The sequence below is a fragment of the Cotesia typhae genome, unplaced genomic scaffold (assembly GCF_013202065.1).
Source record: "Cotesia typhae breed Kobodo isofemale line unplaced genomic scaffold, CoteBio_Ctyphae scaffold_121, whole genome shotgun sequence".
NCBI lineage: Eukaryota > Metazoa > Arthropoda > Insecta > Hymenoptera > Braconidae > Cotesia > Cotesia typhae.
In genome coordinates, this window is record NW_027423773.1 from 4,308,633 (window position 1) to 4,328,498 (window position 19,866).

Below are 19,866 nucleotides of genomic sequence, written 5' to 3' on the forward strand. Positions count from 1 at the left end.
AATTGCACAGAATTAATTTAAAAATTATCTTAAGTGCATTTTCATTCTTTAATCTGAAATCAACACTGATATTCATTTATTTATTACTACTTAAAATAAAAATATTTTTTATTAATAAATATTTGCATTGGGTAATTTCAAAATTACAATATCACAATTAATTTTTTCATCATAGTATCGAGAGAAATATCACATTATTTTATGTGTAAACTTAATGAGCGAGGTTTTCGTCACTCGTATGTTAGCGCACACTCTCTGCTCGTTGTGCCAATTTTTACAAAAAATTTATTTTTTAATAAGAAAATTTTTAATTATTTTTAATCAATATAGGAAAACATGAACGTTACATTTTTTATTTATTGAAGAATTCAAAGAGATCTAGTGATAGCAAAAAAATAATTATTATAATTAGTAGCAAGTCGAATATTTTTGACATAACAGAATGAACTAGATTTCAAAAGAATGTGCGCTGTTAAATTAAATAAAAAATTTTTTTTTGTTCATTATCCATTACATACATTAGAATGAATGCTTCTGTTGTATTATAAACCTCCGATACGGGTAGTATATAATACATAGATGTTGTTAAGTGTAGTATAGAGTGTCTACTTTAACATGTAGGCGTTTAAATGTGTGTGACTCACAAAAGTAATATTGCAGTATATATAAATATAATATATAATACAAACTACCACACACTAAACAGTAGTAACAAGCAATGAGCACAAAACAAATTGAGACGGATAAGGCGACGAGAGAATATTGTAAGTGGCAATAAGCTCTTGTGTTATGTGACTGAATATTATGGTATTAATAAACAGTAATGTAATGCAATCCATATCTTGTTTGTTTATATTTAAATTCAATATTTAGCGCTTAATATTCGATAAATCTGAAAAATTATCGTATTAATTGTAATTTATTATTAATCAATTGTGATTTTATGTGTATATTTTCATAATTTTAATAGTAATTATATTTATAAATTATAGATGTTTTTACGGCGGTTAAATTGCAACATTTTTGCAGCTGTCTGAATGTAGATACACTCAACTCTGTAAATTTAAATATTTTCCGCTGAAGGAACATACCCATAGGACGTTTCCGGTTGCAAAGGCCCTACACTAGTAAAAAGTTCCTGGAAGTGCAAAGCGGTCTCTTTTTAAAATGGTAATTGCTTCAATTTTTAAACAACACGGGCTAAATAAATTACTTTTTATAAAAATAAAAATAAAAATGGGTATTTTCGATTAAATGAACCGGTAAATTATTTTTTTTCATTGTCAAAGGAAATTCAAACGCGCCGCTTTTTAAACTTCTTGGAAGATTTTTTGTAAACAATAATTATAATGATTGATAATAATATAGATCAAGTGACATTTAAAAGACTTAATGTCACAAGAATTTCTTTCACTCTTATCCGTACAAATTGTTTAATTACTGCTTTTTAAATACGAGGGATAAATTAGTAGAGCTTATTGCATTTTTTCATTTATTACTCAAGAATTCATTATTTTAAATTTAAAATAATAATAATAATAATAATAATAATAAACCTCAAAAATTTACAAATCATAAATGTGCTTTTTACCATTTTTTTTAAAGTTGAAATTCGAGATTAATGACAGAAAATATGAAAGTACGATTGGACTCATTTTTTGTAAAAAATTTAATTTTCTAAAAAAAAAAAAGTTCATATCAATTTTTGTGTATCTCTTATCATACAACCAGATATTCATTCCAGCATTGAATCTCAAAAGTGTTCAATTAGACCGAGTTTAAAAAGTGTAAAACCACAATTTTGTGCTAATTATTAGAGATACAAATAAATAATAGGAAACTTTTTTTGTCGGAAATTTAATTTTCTATTAGATAAGTCATAATCAATTTTTTCGTATTCTTTATAGTTTGGCTAGAATTTCATCTTGAAATGATTCTCTCGGTTAAACATTTTTTTCTTCTTAAATTAATCAAATTATTATTTCAAAATTTTAAATTTTGAATGTAAGCAACGATAATAATTTAGTTTAAATTAGATGAGCTCATAGGATATAAAATTTACTTTGAAATAAATACCCACAGGTCTAAATCATTTTGAAAATATCAAATCGCGAATAATTCCCGAAAATCTGCAATTAAAAAATATATCAAATGAAGATATTTTTTGTTTTTTTTTTTTTTATATTTTATTCTTATGATATGAATCAGAAATACTTTAGGTACATTTTCAATAATTATAATAATAAATATATTAATTCCAAGTAGATGATTAAAAGGCAAAAAAAAATGTTATCTTATCTTAAACAATTGCAAATAAAAAGACATGTGTTACTTTGATTAAAAAAGCAAAAGACAATAAGATAGATATTACATTTTTATTGCCGGTCAAATAAATGTCTAGTTAAAATATATTGGCTAGTTATTGAGGCCACGTTAACGAACTTGTACTTTATAATTTGTTAAAACCATTTTGATCAGAGTTTTAATAAAATGACAATAAATAATCATAAAGTACATTTTAGATTATATTACTTATCTCTATGCATTTAGTACTTCCATAAATAAAATTTTTAAAAAAGAGATTAATGATGACACTAACAACTAACAACCGGAAATGCGAAGCTCTAAAATCTAATAACATGTGCTGTTAATACACAAATGAAGAACCAGCAGTAATAAATGCTGTTTGCGTGCAAGAAAATGAAGAATTTTAATTGCGGAAGGTGCGACGATAAAAATTTTACCTTTTATTTCATTAATTTAACCATGTGTGTAACTGAATTCACTTTATGCTTACGTGCTAATTCTTTTGTTGAGAGTCACTCACTCGAATTGAATCATTTTTATTGTTTTCATTTTTTTTTTTTTTGGTCATTTTTAATTTTGTTTCTTTGATTATTTTCATTTTGATATTTTTTTTTATGTGTAAATACGTGTGTGGTCGTAAAGGTAAAAGTTTTTTTATTCCACTATAGTTTCTAAATCGTTTGTTTTATGGTTTAAAATTTTTATTAATTTATTTATTTATTCAGTGTTAATATCAAAAATTTTATTGCTGTAGTAGTTAATTTTTATGAAATTTTTGAGAAATATTTTTTCACATAACTTTTATCGAAAAGTAAAAGTTAAGTTTAATTATGATTATTACTATTATTATTGCTGTCATTCAAAAAATTTAGACGGATAAAAATAATAATATCGACTAGAAATTTTTTTATGATTATGCAGCTTAAAATTTTTAATTGTAATTGTAATTAAGTTTTCAGCAAAAATTATTATTATTATTATTATTATTATTATTAAAAATGTATCTAAGGTATTCCTAATAGATATCATAAGAATTAAATAAAAAAAAATGTATAAATATCTTTAGTTTGATCTTTTTTTTTTATTCTGCGGATTTTCGCGGTTTTTTGTTGGTTAATATTTTCAAGGCAATTTAGTCATGTGAGTAATAACTTTAAAGAAAACTTTATGTTATCTAATCTTACCTTTTTAAAAATTATCATAATAATAATAATGATTATTATTATTATTGTTCAACAACTTCAGATGTTTTAATAACAATAATGATATCTTTTCTACTTTTCTGCATAAAAAAAAAAAAAAAAAAAAAAAAAAATGAATAAAAGAACTCACGTGTTCGACATGGTGAAAATTCAGTGGAAGTCGTAAAATTGGTAACCCAGCACGTGCCGACTGGATCGCGTCTATTTCCCACAATAGATTGTCTGGAACTATCTCCCAGATCCTTTTTGAGCTGGGAAACAGAGAAGAATACGTATCTGGGTGCGCAAGCCTGTAAAATAAAACAAAAATCAAAATTATAAAATGTATGACTAATTAAAGGCCACATCAGCTAGCTCACAACAATTTAATAATTTTACAAATTTAGTAATTTTCTTCGGTGTTTGTATTGATTGAATCAGCGAATGCGTCAGCTCTGCTTTTAGACATTACGTTTTGCAAAACAAACAAATTAAAATATCCATATATACTATCCGCATAAGATAGTATATAAATTCTCTGATCCGACAAAAGTACTGTTTGCCAGCCGTTATTTATTATAGAGAAAATATTTAAATAAAATGAATCAGCGGTGATTTAAATTTATGAGTTAATTTATTTTTATTACTTAAATCGTTTGAATTACGACCTTGGGCAGGATTTAATAGGTTTTATTTTATTATTATTAATATTAATATGTACTAATATCACAATTGAAGTTGGGATGAAAGTTTCGGTGGTTTAAAACCTTAAAAATATGACCAAATAATTTTTCTTTTTGTCCATAAAAAGTCCTCTTCTTCTTCTTCTTTTTCTGATAAAATCTTTCTTTATTGTTTATCGATTAATCACGAAATTTATGCTTTAATAAAAGAAATGTAAAATCCATACAAACAAAAAACATTTCTCGGCGAAAGTGAATTTTTAAAAAAGTGACGAGTATTTGATTTGAGTAAACTATTTTCTTGATACTGGAAATTTTCATAAATAATTTCAAATAATTCAATATAGTTAAATGATTTATTAGGAAATATTTATTCATTTTTCCATTTAAACATAAAATAGTTCGGACTAACAAAATAAAATCTCTCGAAACAAAAGATACATTTAACTTATTCTAAAATAAAATAATTAAACTCTCGAAGATGATACGCTCGACTTTAAATAATTCGACAGCAGCGCCACTAAAAACTTCCAAATAAAATCACATATTACCAGTGTATCAACTGATTAAAGTCAAGTACTTGAATGCAGTGTTGGCGAAGTGATATCACTCTTTTTTAAGTGCAAAGACCGATCACAATTTGAGTTCGGTCTCGGGTCAAATTTACATCATTTTGTTTGAAACAAAAATAAATATTATCAACCCAATAACATTAATATCATCGAATTACGCATTTACTTCTTCACTGAAAAAAAAAAAAAAAAAAAAACAAAAAAAAAACATTCCTGACCAGAGGGTAAATTTTCTTGGCTCAAAACAATATTAAGGAAGATTGAAAATTTCTTGAATGAAGTCAACATTTCTTGAGCCAAGAAAATTTCTTCTAGCTCTAAAATAACTTTTGTCTTCCTTAAAATTTTCTTGGTGCAAGAAATTTTTAACTTTCCGCTAAGAAAATTGAAAGTTTTCAAAAATCGGGAAGTTATTGGTTTTACCCCGTTTTTCGAAAATTGAGTTTTCATCAGATCTCGACGTTGTGAGGTCCTAGAAAGCTTCCCTGACTATTCCCGCGGTGATGTCACCGTGTCTGTATGTATGTATGTATATATGTGTGTAAAATAAAATTTCAAAAAATCAGTTTTTTCGAAATAACTTCTGAAAGGCTCAACCGATCGATTCTAAAAACTAATCAGCTCTTAACATAAAAAAATCACGTCGATCGCCAATGGTTCGGTCAAAATTGGTTGATTCGTTCGTGAGATATCGTTGTCGAAAAAAATTGAAAAAAATTTTTTTTTCAGAATTTCTACGAAAATTTTAGTCCGACTAGTTACCGCTTTAAGATTTTAAAGAGCTCAAAAAACTGCGTATTCACTTTTTTTAATCTTATTAAAAAAAAAATATTTTCGAATTACTAAAAAGAATTTGTTAGTCGAAATTTGTGACCAAAATTTTCGGTGTAAAAATTTATAATCAAGTCGTAAAAATCTTCTTTGACCCAAAAGACCAAATCATTCTCGAAAAAAGCAATTAAAATAATATACCGAGAAATTAAAGCGAAAAATGTTGTTCCTGCAACATAATAGAGCGTATCAGTAACATCTGGACAATACTCGTGATGATCGCAGCTGTCCTGGCCGGTGGATATCAAAGATGTCGAATAGATTTACCTCTTGACTGTATAGTAGCACGTAGCATGTACGGACTATTCGAGACTACAGAGTCCAGACTAACCCAGCTAATAAACATATACAGAAAGTTTATGGGCAGGCCAAGCTCACGCCATGTATACGATTATCGACGAGTCATCGATTCTATTCTCCAGCACACACGCCAGCTGCAATCGATCAGCTATCATCAAGTGCAGACTATTTTATACGGCCCTCGCTTTCTCATTGAACGCCTTTGTTCTTAGTTTCCCCGCGGCAATTTAACATTTCTCTTTTATTTATTCCTTTATTTATCTTCTTCGGTTCAGTTCATTTTATCTTACTTTTTTCACTTGATCAACAATACAACTCAGCATTAAACATTAAATACATACACACAATACTTTTGAGAGCCAAACTGTACAGCACTCGACCTTTACAGAATTACCATCAAAGGGTCCATGTCCATGTATCCTTACGTATATTGTATACGATGATTTAACTAATCTAGCGCAATGGATAAATTGGCGTACTTGCCTCCTCTATTGTTTCCAATTCACTTGGTCGTATTTATTCTTTATTCTTCCTTAGCTCGTAAATATTTATCTTACTGTTTAGTTCCCGACTATTTTATCGTGTCTTAACTATTCGAGATTTTTCAATGGCCAGTGTGTAGCATGTATGATTTTTATTCATGGCATTTATCACTTCAGAAAAATGATAAGAGTTATTATTGAGGGCCGCGGGGTTCAAGGTCAATAAAAAATAACTCTTTTCAAAGTTAAATTCATATCAATTCATTGTTGTAATGAAATATTTAATTGTAAGATTAAAAATTCTTGACCAGTTGAATTCAGAACAACTTTTTTAAAGAGAATATTTCTTTTTGATAGAAGATTATATGTGTGATAAATGAATAATTTTTTCTTAAATTAGAAGTAATGTTTTCGAAAATTTTAATTAAAAAAGGCCCGCCAGGTGGCTAATATTCTCGCAGTTACAGGGGCAAAGCCAAGGTATAAAGGTCTATAGAAAATGTTCCGCAAAAGGTTCAGGGTTCGAATCTTAAAGAAAGTAGAATTTTTTTTTATTCTCAGTTAAAAAAAGTTGGAGTATTTTAATTTTGGATTCGATTCTAGAAAAGAATTATTTATCAAATTTTGAATTTTTGAGGCCATGTTTAACGTTTTTTTGTAGCCCGATATCTTAGTTGTTTAGAACAAATCAACCAATTAAGTCTAGTGAGACTTGGATTTCATTTAATTTTGAAGTCAATTAGTCGAACCGTTTTGGAGATAATCTAAAAAATCACTGGGTTAAGAACAATAATTGTAAAATTCTCTTGATTCACTCATTTTTGGCGATATCTTCTGAACTTATTACCCGATTTGAACCTAGTTTGCAGTATCCGATTTAGTTTTCTAATCCTAACACCACAATCAATTTTGGAATCAATCGGTCAAGTAGTTTATGAATAATAAAAACAAAACATTTATGAGTAAATTTCCGAATGGTTTAACCTCAGAAATAGCTAAAATCTTTAGAAACAGCAAGCTGGGTTAACCGTTTATGATTTTTAAAACTTTTAAAATAAAGCTCATGAATAATAGTTATTTCGGAGAAAATAGGTGAGCATCCGAAAAAAATACAAATACGCCGGTTGTATATTAATACACATTTGAAATTACTGAGCATACGGAGTTATTTCAGGGCGTGAATGAGGTCAGCTTATAGGTCGTGTGTGATCAACAAAACAAAACAAGCTGACGAATTTTAAATTGGGTTATTATTAACCTAAATCACTTCCGACGTGCATCTATTACAACAAAACTTCTTCTATGAGGTTCAATGCTAATAATAATAATAGTCCAAATCAAAAATACATTATTAGAGCTATTGGTCATCATATTGATAATCGAATACTAATTTTTATCGAGCGTCCAAATAGAGACAAAGTGACAAAGCTAAAATAAATTTGACATGTATGTTATGAAGTTCCTTAAAGTTATTATCATGATAGAAATTTAATATATAGAATATGAGCAACCGAACTAAACAGTTGACTCACCTTTTGCGGCTACTGAGTCATGGGATTATTTATAGGTAAATGGTCCTCGCGGGGGCATGTAATCGTTCTTATATATTATTCTTTGCATTAGTGATACGCCCAATACAAGAGATATTAAACTCCGGAGATTCGCTCCGGATATTTGATTTCATCCGCATTATATCCAATCACATATATATTTATATGTTTTATTGTATGGCTAAACGTTGAACCTATCAATCAAGTTGTGAGTTCTGGCGTCCACACTTTTCCCCAATGTCATAAATCAGCTATCGAAGGCGGATTGCCAACAGTTTTTGTTATTGTTTATCCTAATTTATTTTTATACTTTCATTGTTGAAGATTACTTAGAACCTCAAATGGTAACGTTACATTTACAGTCTGCTCAATCTCCAAGAATATAATAAATGGCAGTATTATATACTAACAACAATGATAGTAATAATAACAACAACAGCTAAACTGGTATGGAATCAGCAGAGTATAAGTTGCGAAGTGGTGTAGAGTGAAAGAGGGCAGAGTTGCTGAGTAAAACAAAAAAAGTAAATCGTTTAGCAGGCGTCGCAATTTGTCCTCTGGACAAAACACAACCAAGGAATGCGTATTGTCCGGCTTTTTAACATTCATCTCTTTCTATCCCCGCTATCTCACTCTTCCGCTTTCATCAACCTAATGATAGACAGAAGCTTTAAATTTGGTTCTTTTTGTAGGTTGGAACAAAATTTGAGCTTTTGTGAAATAAGAATTTTATTTTTTTGAGCATATTTCTGCAATAGATTTAGAATTAAAATTCAAAAATAGTTTGGAAAATTCAAAAGTGCACGCCTCATAACGTTCATTTAACTTTTAAGAGAAAAACAAGTCGTATTACTGAAATATTCGTATCAAATAGACAATTCAACAAATTGTGTTTTCATTAAAATTTTAAATTTTTCGCGCTATTTCAATCTTAGATGAGAAAAATAGGGCACAAGCGTATCACTGAATAGATGACCGGGCGCCCATGCGTTGCTTAAAAAACCAGTCCCTACGATTGCAGTTTTATATTTTTCTTTTAGACAAAGAAGAAATTTATGAAAAACACTCTAGTACGTAATAGATTTTTTAATTATCTATCTTCTAGCAGAGCGTTTTTTTCGAAACTCTCATTTGTTTAAAAGAAAACATAAAAGTGCAATAGCTTTATAATCATGAGTGCAACAAGGATAGTACCGTTTCTCGCAGAGTGTGCGATGCCAAAAGAAGAGTAAACCGGCTATTAATGTTAGTCTTTATTTATGTATAAATAGATATACTAAAAATTAGTTGATTTTTTTTTTCATTAATTATAATGAAACGGTATCGAATTACACATCTTTTTGGAACAGAAAATTGCGCACTATAATTCTAAATCTAATAAAACAAATTGTTTTAATATATTGAGTTTTTGCGGGCGTAATCGTGCCAAATTCGCACATATTGACACCCGGAAAAGCTCGGAAATTTTCTTTTTTGACATATTAAGTGCAATGTGAATAAAATAGAGACATGTTTACTTCAGGAAGTTGCTCGATTTTGATAAAGTGATAATAGGGCACTATACCTCAACCGCTTTGCATTATGAGGCGTTTAATAATAACAAAATTAGTTCCAGAAAGGAGGCAAAATATATTTTTCAATCATTGAGTTCTGTTTAATGCTTCGCTTATTATCAGTTGTGCAATTGACGATAAATTCTACCGTTGATTGTATAAAGAAAGTTGATTGTTCTTTAACAATGCAAATATCCATTCGATACGTCAAAAGCACCTGAAGAGAAGAATCTCCAAAAAAGGTGCGAAGAATATATCGATAGAATATAAGCCTTAAAAGAGTTATAGGTTAAGGCTTAAGATCTCGGACTCATACAAGATTCTGCTCTCAGAGGTCCCGGAGGTCGCGATTGTCTCCGATTGTTTCTACAATATATTCTTAACCATCACATATCACATTCTACAGCTACTTATCCCCACACACATACACACAATCGGTGGTTTTTGTTGTTTCCTATCTGAAAGTTCTTACAATCTTACCCTTTTACCGGTATATTATATACCCTACAAGCCCTATCTCTTTTCCTCTCTTCCTCTCTTTCAGCTTAATCGCTTTTTTTAAATTTTTTTGTTTAAACGACAAAACAGCCGACCGCGAGGAAGCCGCTTTGCACCAGGTTTATCGGGAGGACGCGCCCATATTTTACCAGCGATTGTTGTGGCTCAGCGGTACCGTGTTGCTCGCGAAACTCTTTACTTTTCTTCTCATCTACTTCTGCAGAAGACGTTCCGACGTTTTTACCTCAAGCTATTCTTTATTTATTTTTGCTCTTTTATATATATAAATATACATGTGTGTGTGTATTTTGTCTTTCTTCATCAAAAGCCCATCGTTGAAGTTGTGGGCTAAAATATCATCTATTTCTGTTTTCACGACAACCCATCGAATAGAATGTCTTATGAGTTGAAGAATGTTTCTATAAATCTTTTTTTTTTTTTTTTATCTTGAGCAATTCTTTTTTTGTTTATTTAATATATTATAAATTAAGAGGCGTGTGACTTGAATGATGAAGAGCTAACAATTAAAACTTGATACTTTTTGAATTTTTTTATGACAAATTGCATCACGAAGAGAATTTTTATAATACAAAAATAAGTACAAAATAGAAAGTTTGAAAAATAGCTTTATTATTTGATTGATGCAAACTGAATGATGCGAAAAATTTTAACTTAATTATACCAACAAAAATTTAAGAGTATTTCCATTAGTTATTTTAAAAGACACATCAAATCATTTTTTTCATTGCAATTTTAAAAATATTAATTTGAGTGTAATTGTTGATTTTTATAAGCTACATAAGTTTGAAATCAATGTTTTGGGCTAAATATATTGAAAATATGAAAAAATGGCGTACTTTTTTGTAGAAAATTAAATTTTGTATAGAAGAAAATCTTATCAATTTTGTCGTATCTCTTATCATTTAGTCATGATTTCAATTTAAAATTAGATTTTAAACGTGTTTAATTATTCAAAGTGTCAGAAAATTTTGAAACCGATAATATTCTGGGCTAAATATTGGAGATATAAAAAAATTACAAGAAACTTTTTTTGCAGAAAAGTAAATGCTCCATAAAAAAGTTTCTTATCAATTTTTGTATATCTCTTATCATCATTCATTTAGCTAAAAATTCGATTCTGAGCAAACACATGATCAAGTATTTCTTAAGTTTAAAATGGAAATTCTGCGCTTAATATTATGTATATACGAAAAAATCTTAAGAATATTCGTATAAAAAATTTAATTCTCTACAAAAACGGCCCTTATCACTATATCACTTTTTTATCACACTAATAAAAAAATTATTTTGACTCAAGAGCCAAAATCTTGAATCAAGAGAACCATTTTCTTAGGCCAAGAATAATTTCTTAACTCAAGAATTTATTCTTTTGACTTAAGAAAATCACTTTTTTTAAAATGGTATTCTTGGTTCAAGATTTTGGCTCTTGAGTCGTTAATTTTTTTATCAGTGCATCAATCGTTAGTAATCAAATCAATTTAAATAAGACTGAATAGCATTTTCACAACTTGAATTTTATAAATTTTATTACACTTTATTCTTTAGTTAATTAACTGTGATTGTAATTACAATCTAACAGAGTAATTGTTACCAGAAAAAAAAAATGAATTAATCCTATTGCAACTAGTACCATTCATGACTATATGAAGATTTTATGAGTGGCTGGTCACTAAAATGGTGAGAGTTTGAACTTCATTCTGTACACACAGTTTTATTTTAAGAGAGTGAGCTTAAAATTTATTGTATGATTTATCGTATGACGAAATTGATTTCCAGATTTTCGGTCGTGACATACTATACCCTTCGCGTTTGAAGGCAAAAAAAAAAAAAGAAAGAGCCCACAAGAAATATTTACCGCGGTAAAAATAGCGCTGATGATTAAAAAAGGAGATAAAATATTTCATTCGTAAATTATTATTTAACCTTTGGTGATTAAATACTTTAAGTGGAACAAAGGATACAATGTGATATATACAATATAAAATAAAGTGCCGAGGGTGTAGTTATAGTGGGCTCGAGAAGAGACACGCGGCGTAGAGAACGTAAAACATCTGTCGGCAATCTGGAGGCTGTAATCTCCAAAATACAAGAGATGCCGTGGCGATCGCGCGAGACAACTATTGCAGAAAAGGATAAGAGGAGAGAAACAAACACACAAACTAAAGGAAACTTTTGGAATTTAAGATAAACAGGGGATTAAATGGATAGCTCCAGCTCAAGGAAAAGGACGGATTGGGAAGCGGTAAAAAAATTATATCTGCCACTGTAAGTTAGGCTTTTTTCTTTGCTTACCAGCTCTTTTCTCTTTTTTGAGACTCACGGGGTGAAAGACGCCACTGAATTAAGGTTAGTGTCTGCTGGATCGTTTGATATGCCGCCCAATCCCTATTTTTATCTCTTTCGATTTCAATTTTGTTTACTTTTTTATTAAACTCCTGCACAATTTGTCTTATTTTTAAATTTCTGATTTAGTTGCATTTGAAAGCAACAGAATACATTAGAAGGTTAGATTCGTACAATGCACTCAAGGCGACATTTTTACGGCCATATACGTCAGATCGTAGTCATGCACCCACATTAAAAACAACAAGGACGTTGTTGAAATATAAGGTATGATTATGTGGGCGTTCAACCTGACGATTGGATCTACATGACATGAATTTAAATCGATTGCTTTTATTGCTTTTACATATTGCTGGGGAATATGTAATTGATATATTACTGAGGCAATGTTACGGTAAAGCAGTGGAACTATTTGTTGTACTTGATTAAGGAGAAATATTGTTGAAGAAAATTATTTTGAAAAGAACCTTATTTTTTTTTATTAAATTTAATTAGCTTGGTCTGAATGATATTAAGTTATTTGATACTTTTTATTAGAAGTTAATTTGTGGTTTTGCCGCAAGATGGCTACGCCTTCTCGCTTGTAGAAAAATTTGACTACAGTATATATAAGGGCCACAATTTTTGCCGGAAATAAAATACTTCATTAAGAAACTATTGTCAATGGATTTTGTTGTCTGATATCATTAAAAAAAGATTTTATATTAGTTAATTAAATATTCGAATGCCTAAAAATGTATTTCATAAATTTTGACACAGAAATTAATACACTACAAAATGATCTACTTTATTTAAGAGGAAAACATTTTTGGTCTAAGGGAAAAATTATTAGTGAAGAATTAAATTTCAGATTGTGAATAAACTATCAAAGATACAGGAAAATTGACAAAAACCTTTTTAATAGATAAGAAAATTTTCTACAAAAAAGATGTGTTATAATTTTTTTGTATCTTTAATATCTTACTCATTACTCAAAATGTAATTTTTTACCATACATTTTTATGTATAGTAATCTGTATAGAGTTTCTATTTTAAAAAATTCTTCCGTAGAATTATAATCAATATTGTGAGTGAACTATTAGAAATACGATAAAATTGATGAAGAGATCTTTGGTAGGGAGTTTAATTTTCGTAACGTAGGACTAGTCTTTCAATATTTTAACTTTTGTAATTTTATACTTCAAAAATTACTATTGACTTATTAATTTTTACGATATGAACATCTTAATTCTCACAAATGATCTAAGTAATAATTCTTTCAAAAGAATTCACGATATTGCATCGTATAAAATCGTATGTTTGAGCTCTGGTCCGGCATTACAACGTCCTATACTAAAAATTACGAAGTTTCCATAGCGATTTCAAATGTATTTTTTTTTCCGTGTGTCTTATAAATTTTTCGTATTTCTTACATTAAAGTCGAAATTAAAGTTCTGAATTTTTTTAACTTACTTTCTCAAAATTTTAGAGTGAAATAAAATTTATCTTATTTGAAAATAATATTTGTGGTAAGTTAAAATTGTTAAATTTTTAAATGAAGAATTTTTTCTTTATCCTCTTTGTTTTATTCAAAATAGTTTTTTTTTTTTTTTTTAAAGTATATGCCCAATTTCCTGACAAAGACGTCTTAATTATTGTACCAACTAATTCTTATAGTAATTTTCAAGATACTGTCGAGTCTCGTTATGAGTCCTATAAATGTCTCTCATATTAACGCGAGTCTGGTTAAAAAAAAAAAAAAAAAAAGAAAACAAATAGGATTCATAACAAGACTCGACTGTAATATTTTTCGTAAAATAAATAATTATTTGTCTTATATTTGAATCATTATTACCATTCATTTAAAAAATAGTTTTGATCGTTAGCTTTTGATATATTCTTCTTACAAAAATCACTACCAGAAAATCCGCGTGTAACAACTCGGAGCTTTTATTTGTAGTTCTATATTTTTAGTTCTATTGTGCTAAAAGGCCAGAGAAAAAAGGGACATCACATGTATGTGATGTCAGAGAGAATTCAAGCACAGCACAGCGAGACTATAAAGAGCAAAGAAGTTGGCAACGGGAGTAAAGAGTGAAAGACCGGGATGAATTTTCCACGTGTGTGTGGTGTGTGAGTGCCAGGAGCAGTGAGCTGGTACGTGATGAGCATTTCCATACGCGGTACAATGTCACTTACATTACATTTAACATTTATTCTATAGTTCTCACTCCAGACACGTTATATTTTCAGTATGTACGGCAGATTGTAACATTAAAGACGCTTATCAAGATGGACGGGTTTGTAATGGAACGATCGTAAGTTTTATCTTGAGCGTGAGATTTTCAACCTCTTACCGGAATATTAATGCTTTATTCTCATTTATAATTTATAAAAATATGTTATAAACTATCAACCACTGAACTTCAGTTCAAATTTTTTTGTCTTTATGTAAGACAATTTTTTAACTTTGAAAAAATATATTTTCATTTTTCAAAATTGAAATCGAACACTGCTAACATACTTTTCATGACCTTAACAGCAAAAAAAAAAGTTGGAGCTTATATATACTACGGTAAAAAAGTTTGCAAGCGAGAACGTAGCCACCTTGCGGCGAAACCAAAAACTAACTTACCATGAAATTTGAAATGTTCAATAATTAGATTATTTTGAATCTTTTTTAACTAGAATTAGTAAGTACGGTCAATCATCTGCTACACTGGGCTTGAGTCGAAATTTTTTAGTTTTTAATGAAAAAAATTTCATTTATTTATTTATCGTATTTATAATGTATAAAAGTTATAATTTTGTAAACCAAAAAATATAGGTTAGAGAAGAGTAATCGAAGATACATAATGTATTAAAGCCTGCGTCTGAAATGTGCTGCATCTTTTAGTAGAAGTTCTATGTATATTGGTTTAGTATTTTTTCCAATGAGGAATTTAAAAAAACAGTATAGATTACTCATTAGAGAAGAAAATTTTAAATTCGGCGTTCGCAGCAAATGTGCTCTTATTTACTATCCAGACTGGCTAAGTTTCTGGTTCGAGATTGCTTATTTTTATAGCCCGAAATAGACTGATGCGCATGCTCTCATGAACATTAGTACTCAAGAGTAAGCGCAAACTTAGTAAAAGGGAATTAATATCAAGTAAATGAAAGTTATATTACTTATTCCGTAATATTTTACGGTGGATTAGCATTTTTTCGTTATAGTACCAGTTATAAGTGACATTTATGCTCGGGGCTAATGCACCGCGATGAGCAATTGATATATTTTGGTGACTTATAATGGCTATCTTTAAGTCGCTTACATTTTGTTTACCAAAAAAAATAAACGCCGACACTGTTTTTCGCCTCGCCGCTCAAGACAAATATTTAAAGATTCGGATTCGAAGATAATTCTGGGGGGAATAAATGTATTTGGATTTTTTTTAGCAGGTTTAGTTTAAAAAAAGACTAGTTGACTCACCAATATCGGGCCGCCGTCCTCGAGAGATGTAGAAACAGTTGCTCCAAACCACTGCTGTGTCTTATTGTCGATTTGTATCAAGTTGTACGGTGGATTTGGGTTTTTAATGTAGTTGTTTTCTGCAGAAAAAAAATTTTACTTTTAAAAATGACCGCTAGGTGGCTGGACTTCTCGCAGTTAGAATTAATCACTGAGTAATATTTTGTATTAAGGGATTTTTTTTTAATTTGCAGTCTTGATGATTTAAACTGAAAATATCTGAGTTTGAATTCTGGCTGAAATATAAGAGATATGAGAAAACTGATAAGAACAATTTTTATAAAAATTTTGATTTTCGGCAAAAAAAGCATTCAAATGATTTTTTCGTATCTTTGATATTTAAAGCAGAATTTAGATTTTAAAATTTCTTAACACGAGATCTAATTCGAGGCGATTAAAATCAAATGTGAAATAGAAATTCCGGATAGATAATGAGAGATTTTTAGAAAGTGATAAGGACATTTTTGATAAAAATTTAAATTTTCTACAAGAAAAGTCTCTTATGATTTTTTCATGTCTTTAGTATTTCAAACAGATTGTTAAGATTTAATTATTTCGTATTAAGTTTTGACAAAAATATATTCTATACTTTTTAAGTTTTTGATTTAGTGATTCCGAATTACTTCGATCGTTTCATGATCACCAGAAACTATCTTATATTACCAAAATGTTTGGATTTTTGAATTTTCATTAAAAAGTAAAGATATCCTGCTTTTTCTAGAGAACCGGCCAGAGATCGTCTGCAAAAATCATTGTTTACAAAAAAATAATTTATAATTAAAGTTAAAAATATTTGCTAAAATTATCTCAATTTTCATATTAATCAATTGAAAAATCTCCAGAATAACTTTCTTTTTCCGGCCTTCCAAGTATGTATAATATTTTAAGCAAATATTTTCAAAGTGACGACTGACTAGATATTCGTAATCAGTAACGATAATCAGTGACTTGTATTATTATTAAACAATAAACTAGCACATAAATCATTTAATCGGTTATATTTGTAGCATTCAGATAACACAATGAGTTCTCGTCCGTGACGGTCGACGAACTAACGGAAGCAACATTTCCCTTTGCACAATAGCGAACTTCATTGCAAACTTCAAGACAATAAATAGCAAATAGTTATTAATTTATTTAGCCACAGAAGCCAAGTGTTGAAAAGATCTGACGCTAACGTAACTTAATATGAATGCTCTCAAGACAAGGCCATAAAATTCAAAGAGCTTGAGTAAGTATGGAACAAATGGGATGCCGTGAAATATTATACGGATATTAATCTCCTACATATGAGTAGCGCAACTCACCTGCCATCTACAATCAAATATATCAAGCTGATATTTGACATGTCTGATAGGGGTAATTTTTATGGTTCAAATTGCCGTCGCCTTTTTTGCATTCTCATAGAAAAAAAATTAGGAAAACAGTTAACCCTGAAGTTCATCTCTGCAACTTCCCGCTAAACCCATACCTAGGCGCTTAAAATTGCACTGATGATGTTTTTGAGCTCTCAAGCTCAAAAATTCAATTTATGTGTTATTTTGAGCTCTTCGAGCTCAAAAGTCTGATAGAAGTTTCATAGAACACTATTTTTTGAATTTTCAAACCGCAATAACTTTTGAATGAATCAACCGATTTTCACGTGGTTGGCGGCATTTGAGACAGTTTTTTCAATTTCATTACAAATTTTTAAAGTTTGAATTGATCACACACACACACACACACACACACACACACACACACACACACACACACACACACACGCGCGCGCGCGCGCGCGCGCGCGCACACACAATGAAATGAAAACTCTACAGAGTTCAAATTGATCAGTTTTAAAAGCCACATTATCAATAAAATTTATCATTGCAATTTTCAACATATTGTATTGAAATATTGAATCGAACTTTTAACTTTTATACTGCTGTAAGTTGGAATATTCAATATTCCGTAATTATTCATATTTAATGCTTATTGTTTATGCTATTTATTTATAGGAATGAATCTCTTATCGTTTAGCCAGATTTTTAATTTAAAATCAGATTCTAAGCGTGTTTGATTATACCAGGTGTCACAAAAGTATGAAAGCAATATTCTGGGCTAAATATTGGATACGCAGAATTCAAAAGAAACTTTTTTTGCAGGAAATTAAATTTTCTATAAAAAAGGTGCTCGTCAATTTTTACATATCTTTTATTATTTAGCCAAAATTAGAATTTAAAGTTCGATTTCAAGCTTAACAAAAAAATCTCAAAAAATTTTGTGTAGGAAATAAATTCTCTACAAAAAGATCTATAATATTATGTCACTTTCCATCACCAATAATTAATTATTATATCACAGCTGATTCATTCATAGTAATAAAATCTATGTTAAATAAGACTGAATAGCATTCTACATAGCCAGTTACAATATAAAAGTGTAATTATTACCAGAAAAATAGTAATAAATTCTATTGTATATAGTATCATTTATGGTTATATCAAAATTTTATACGGTCGGCTACTAAAATAATAAATATTACTACTTTCTTCTTTTTGTGCAGCATGAATCAAAAGAAAAATTACTTAAAATTAATGTAATTTTTAATAAAATAGTAAAAATAGTTGCTAAAAAACGTTATACTGTAGGTAACTGAACTGACAAGTCAAAGTGGAGAAAACAGAATGAAATCCGTTAGTTATTGGTCTATGAGAGGGAAGTAATGTGAGTTTTTTCTCGGAGTGTTTGGCTTGGAGTTAGTCTCTGTTATTTAGCTCCATGACGAAAAGATAATAGGGTGGTAACACGACAAGATGTCGTAGGTAAGGACGGACAGGACTTATCGGTAAATATAGTGCTCTGAGGTGTGTAGTTTGTTTTATGTTGTCTTTCCTTAAGTCACCTCTTACTCTCAGAAAGATGTATATAGAAGAGTTTGTACGAGTTACGGTGTTTTTCTTTATTAGGCATTGCTGGTTTGTTTTTACGCTTCATTTCAAGTAACCACCGGACGATAAATACCAGCTAAGACCAACTTGTAAGTAACCAATGCGTTATATCTACCTATGTACGTTTGTAATCGTCCAAGATGACCAGATACAAGATATCATACCCAATACTAGTCCAACAAATGTCCTGCCCGGGACGTTTGCGCTCAACTTTGTATTTGACTTCATGTAATTGTGAGTGTGTTATGTTATATATATGTATATATAGATATAGTGTTGATGGATGATGGCATTATATATAGGAATGATGAGGTGAATGCATCGGTGGTTAAAAAGGAATAAAGGCCAGTACAAGCTTCGGGCAAATGAGAGATGTGAGATGTGAGTGACCTCAAAGGCCATGGGTCCAGTTAATTCTTCGCTATCGTTATGATTTATTTATTATTTTCAGTTTCTTTATTTGTTTGGGGCAAGTATAATAATGCACTGAAAAAAATTATTTGATTATCGAAAATATTCTTGTGAATATTTAAAACAAAAATTGATTTAAATATTTGTAGAATTTTTTATTAAATTTAGAATTTAAATTTTGATCAAAATATAGAAGATAAGAAAAATTTGTAAGAAACCTTTTTTGTAAAAAATTTGATCTTCTATCAAAAAGGTCCTTATCGATTCTATCGTATCTTCGATAGCTTACTCAAAATTTAAACTTCAATTCTTTACAAATAATTTTTTTGTATAGCTATAGATTACTTCAGTACTCTCTAAAAATGAAATAGTAGATTTTCACTAGTTCACAGTGCATATGCACTGTTTTGCACAGTTATAAGTATACCACTTGGAATCAGTGAATTTTGACTATTTCACCTAGTGAATTCATAATATCACTAATTTATACAGTGAACTCTCCTGTTTAAATTAGTGGTAAAAAATTCTCACAGAATTAGTAAATTTCACTGTAATTATTGATAGTGAAAATTACTGTTTAAACAAGTGAAACTCACTGCAATCATTGGTGATAAGAATTACTAATACAAATAGTAGAAATTACTGAAATTATTGGTACTAATAACTACTCTATTTAAATCAGTGAAACCCACTGCAATGACTAGTGATATAACGTAT

At 29.4% G+C, this 19,866-nt stretch overlaps 1 protein-coding gene across 4 annotated transcripts in view; it reads right to left on the bottom strand.

Moving 5' to 3' along the window:
- The window catches only part of If (integrin subunit alpha inflated), a 70,413-nt gene that overhangs the window by 24,518 nt on the left and 26,029 nt on the right, over positions 1-19,866 (bottom strand). For 2 of the 4 annotated variants that reach the window (XM_074252773.1, XM_074252774.1), the window contains exons 3-4: positions 15,773-15,891; positions 3,640-3,799 (exon numbers count right to left, since the gene is read on the bottom strand). In XM_074252773.1, coding sequence (XP_074108874.1) covers positions 3,640-3,799; positions 15,773-15,891 — 279 coding nt within the window. The remainder of the gene's footprint in view (positions 1-3,639; positions 3,800-15,772; positions 15,892-19,866) is intronic. The other 2 variants (XM_074252777.1, XM_074252776.1) reach the window with 1 other exon arrangement.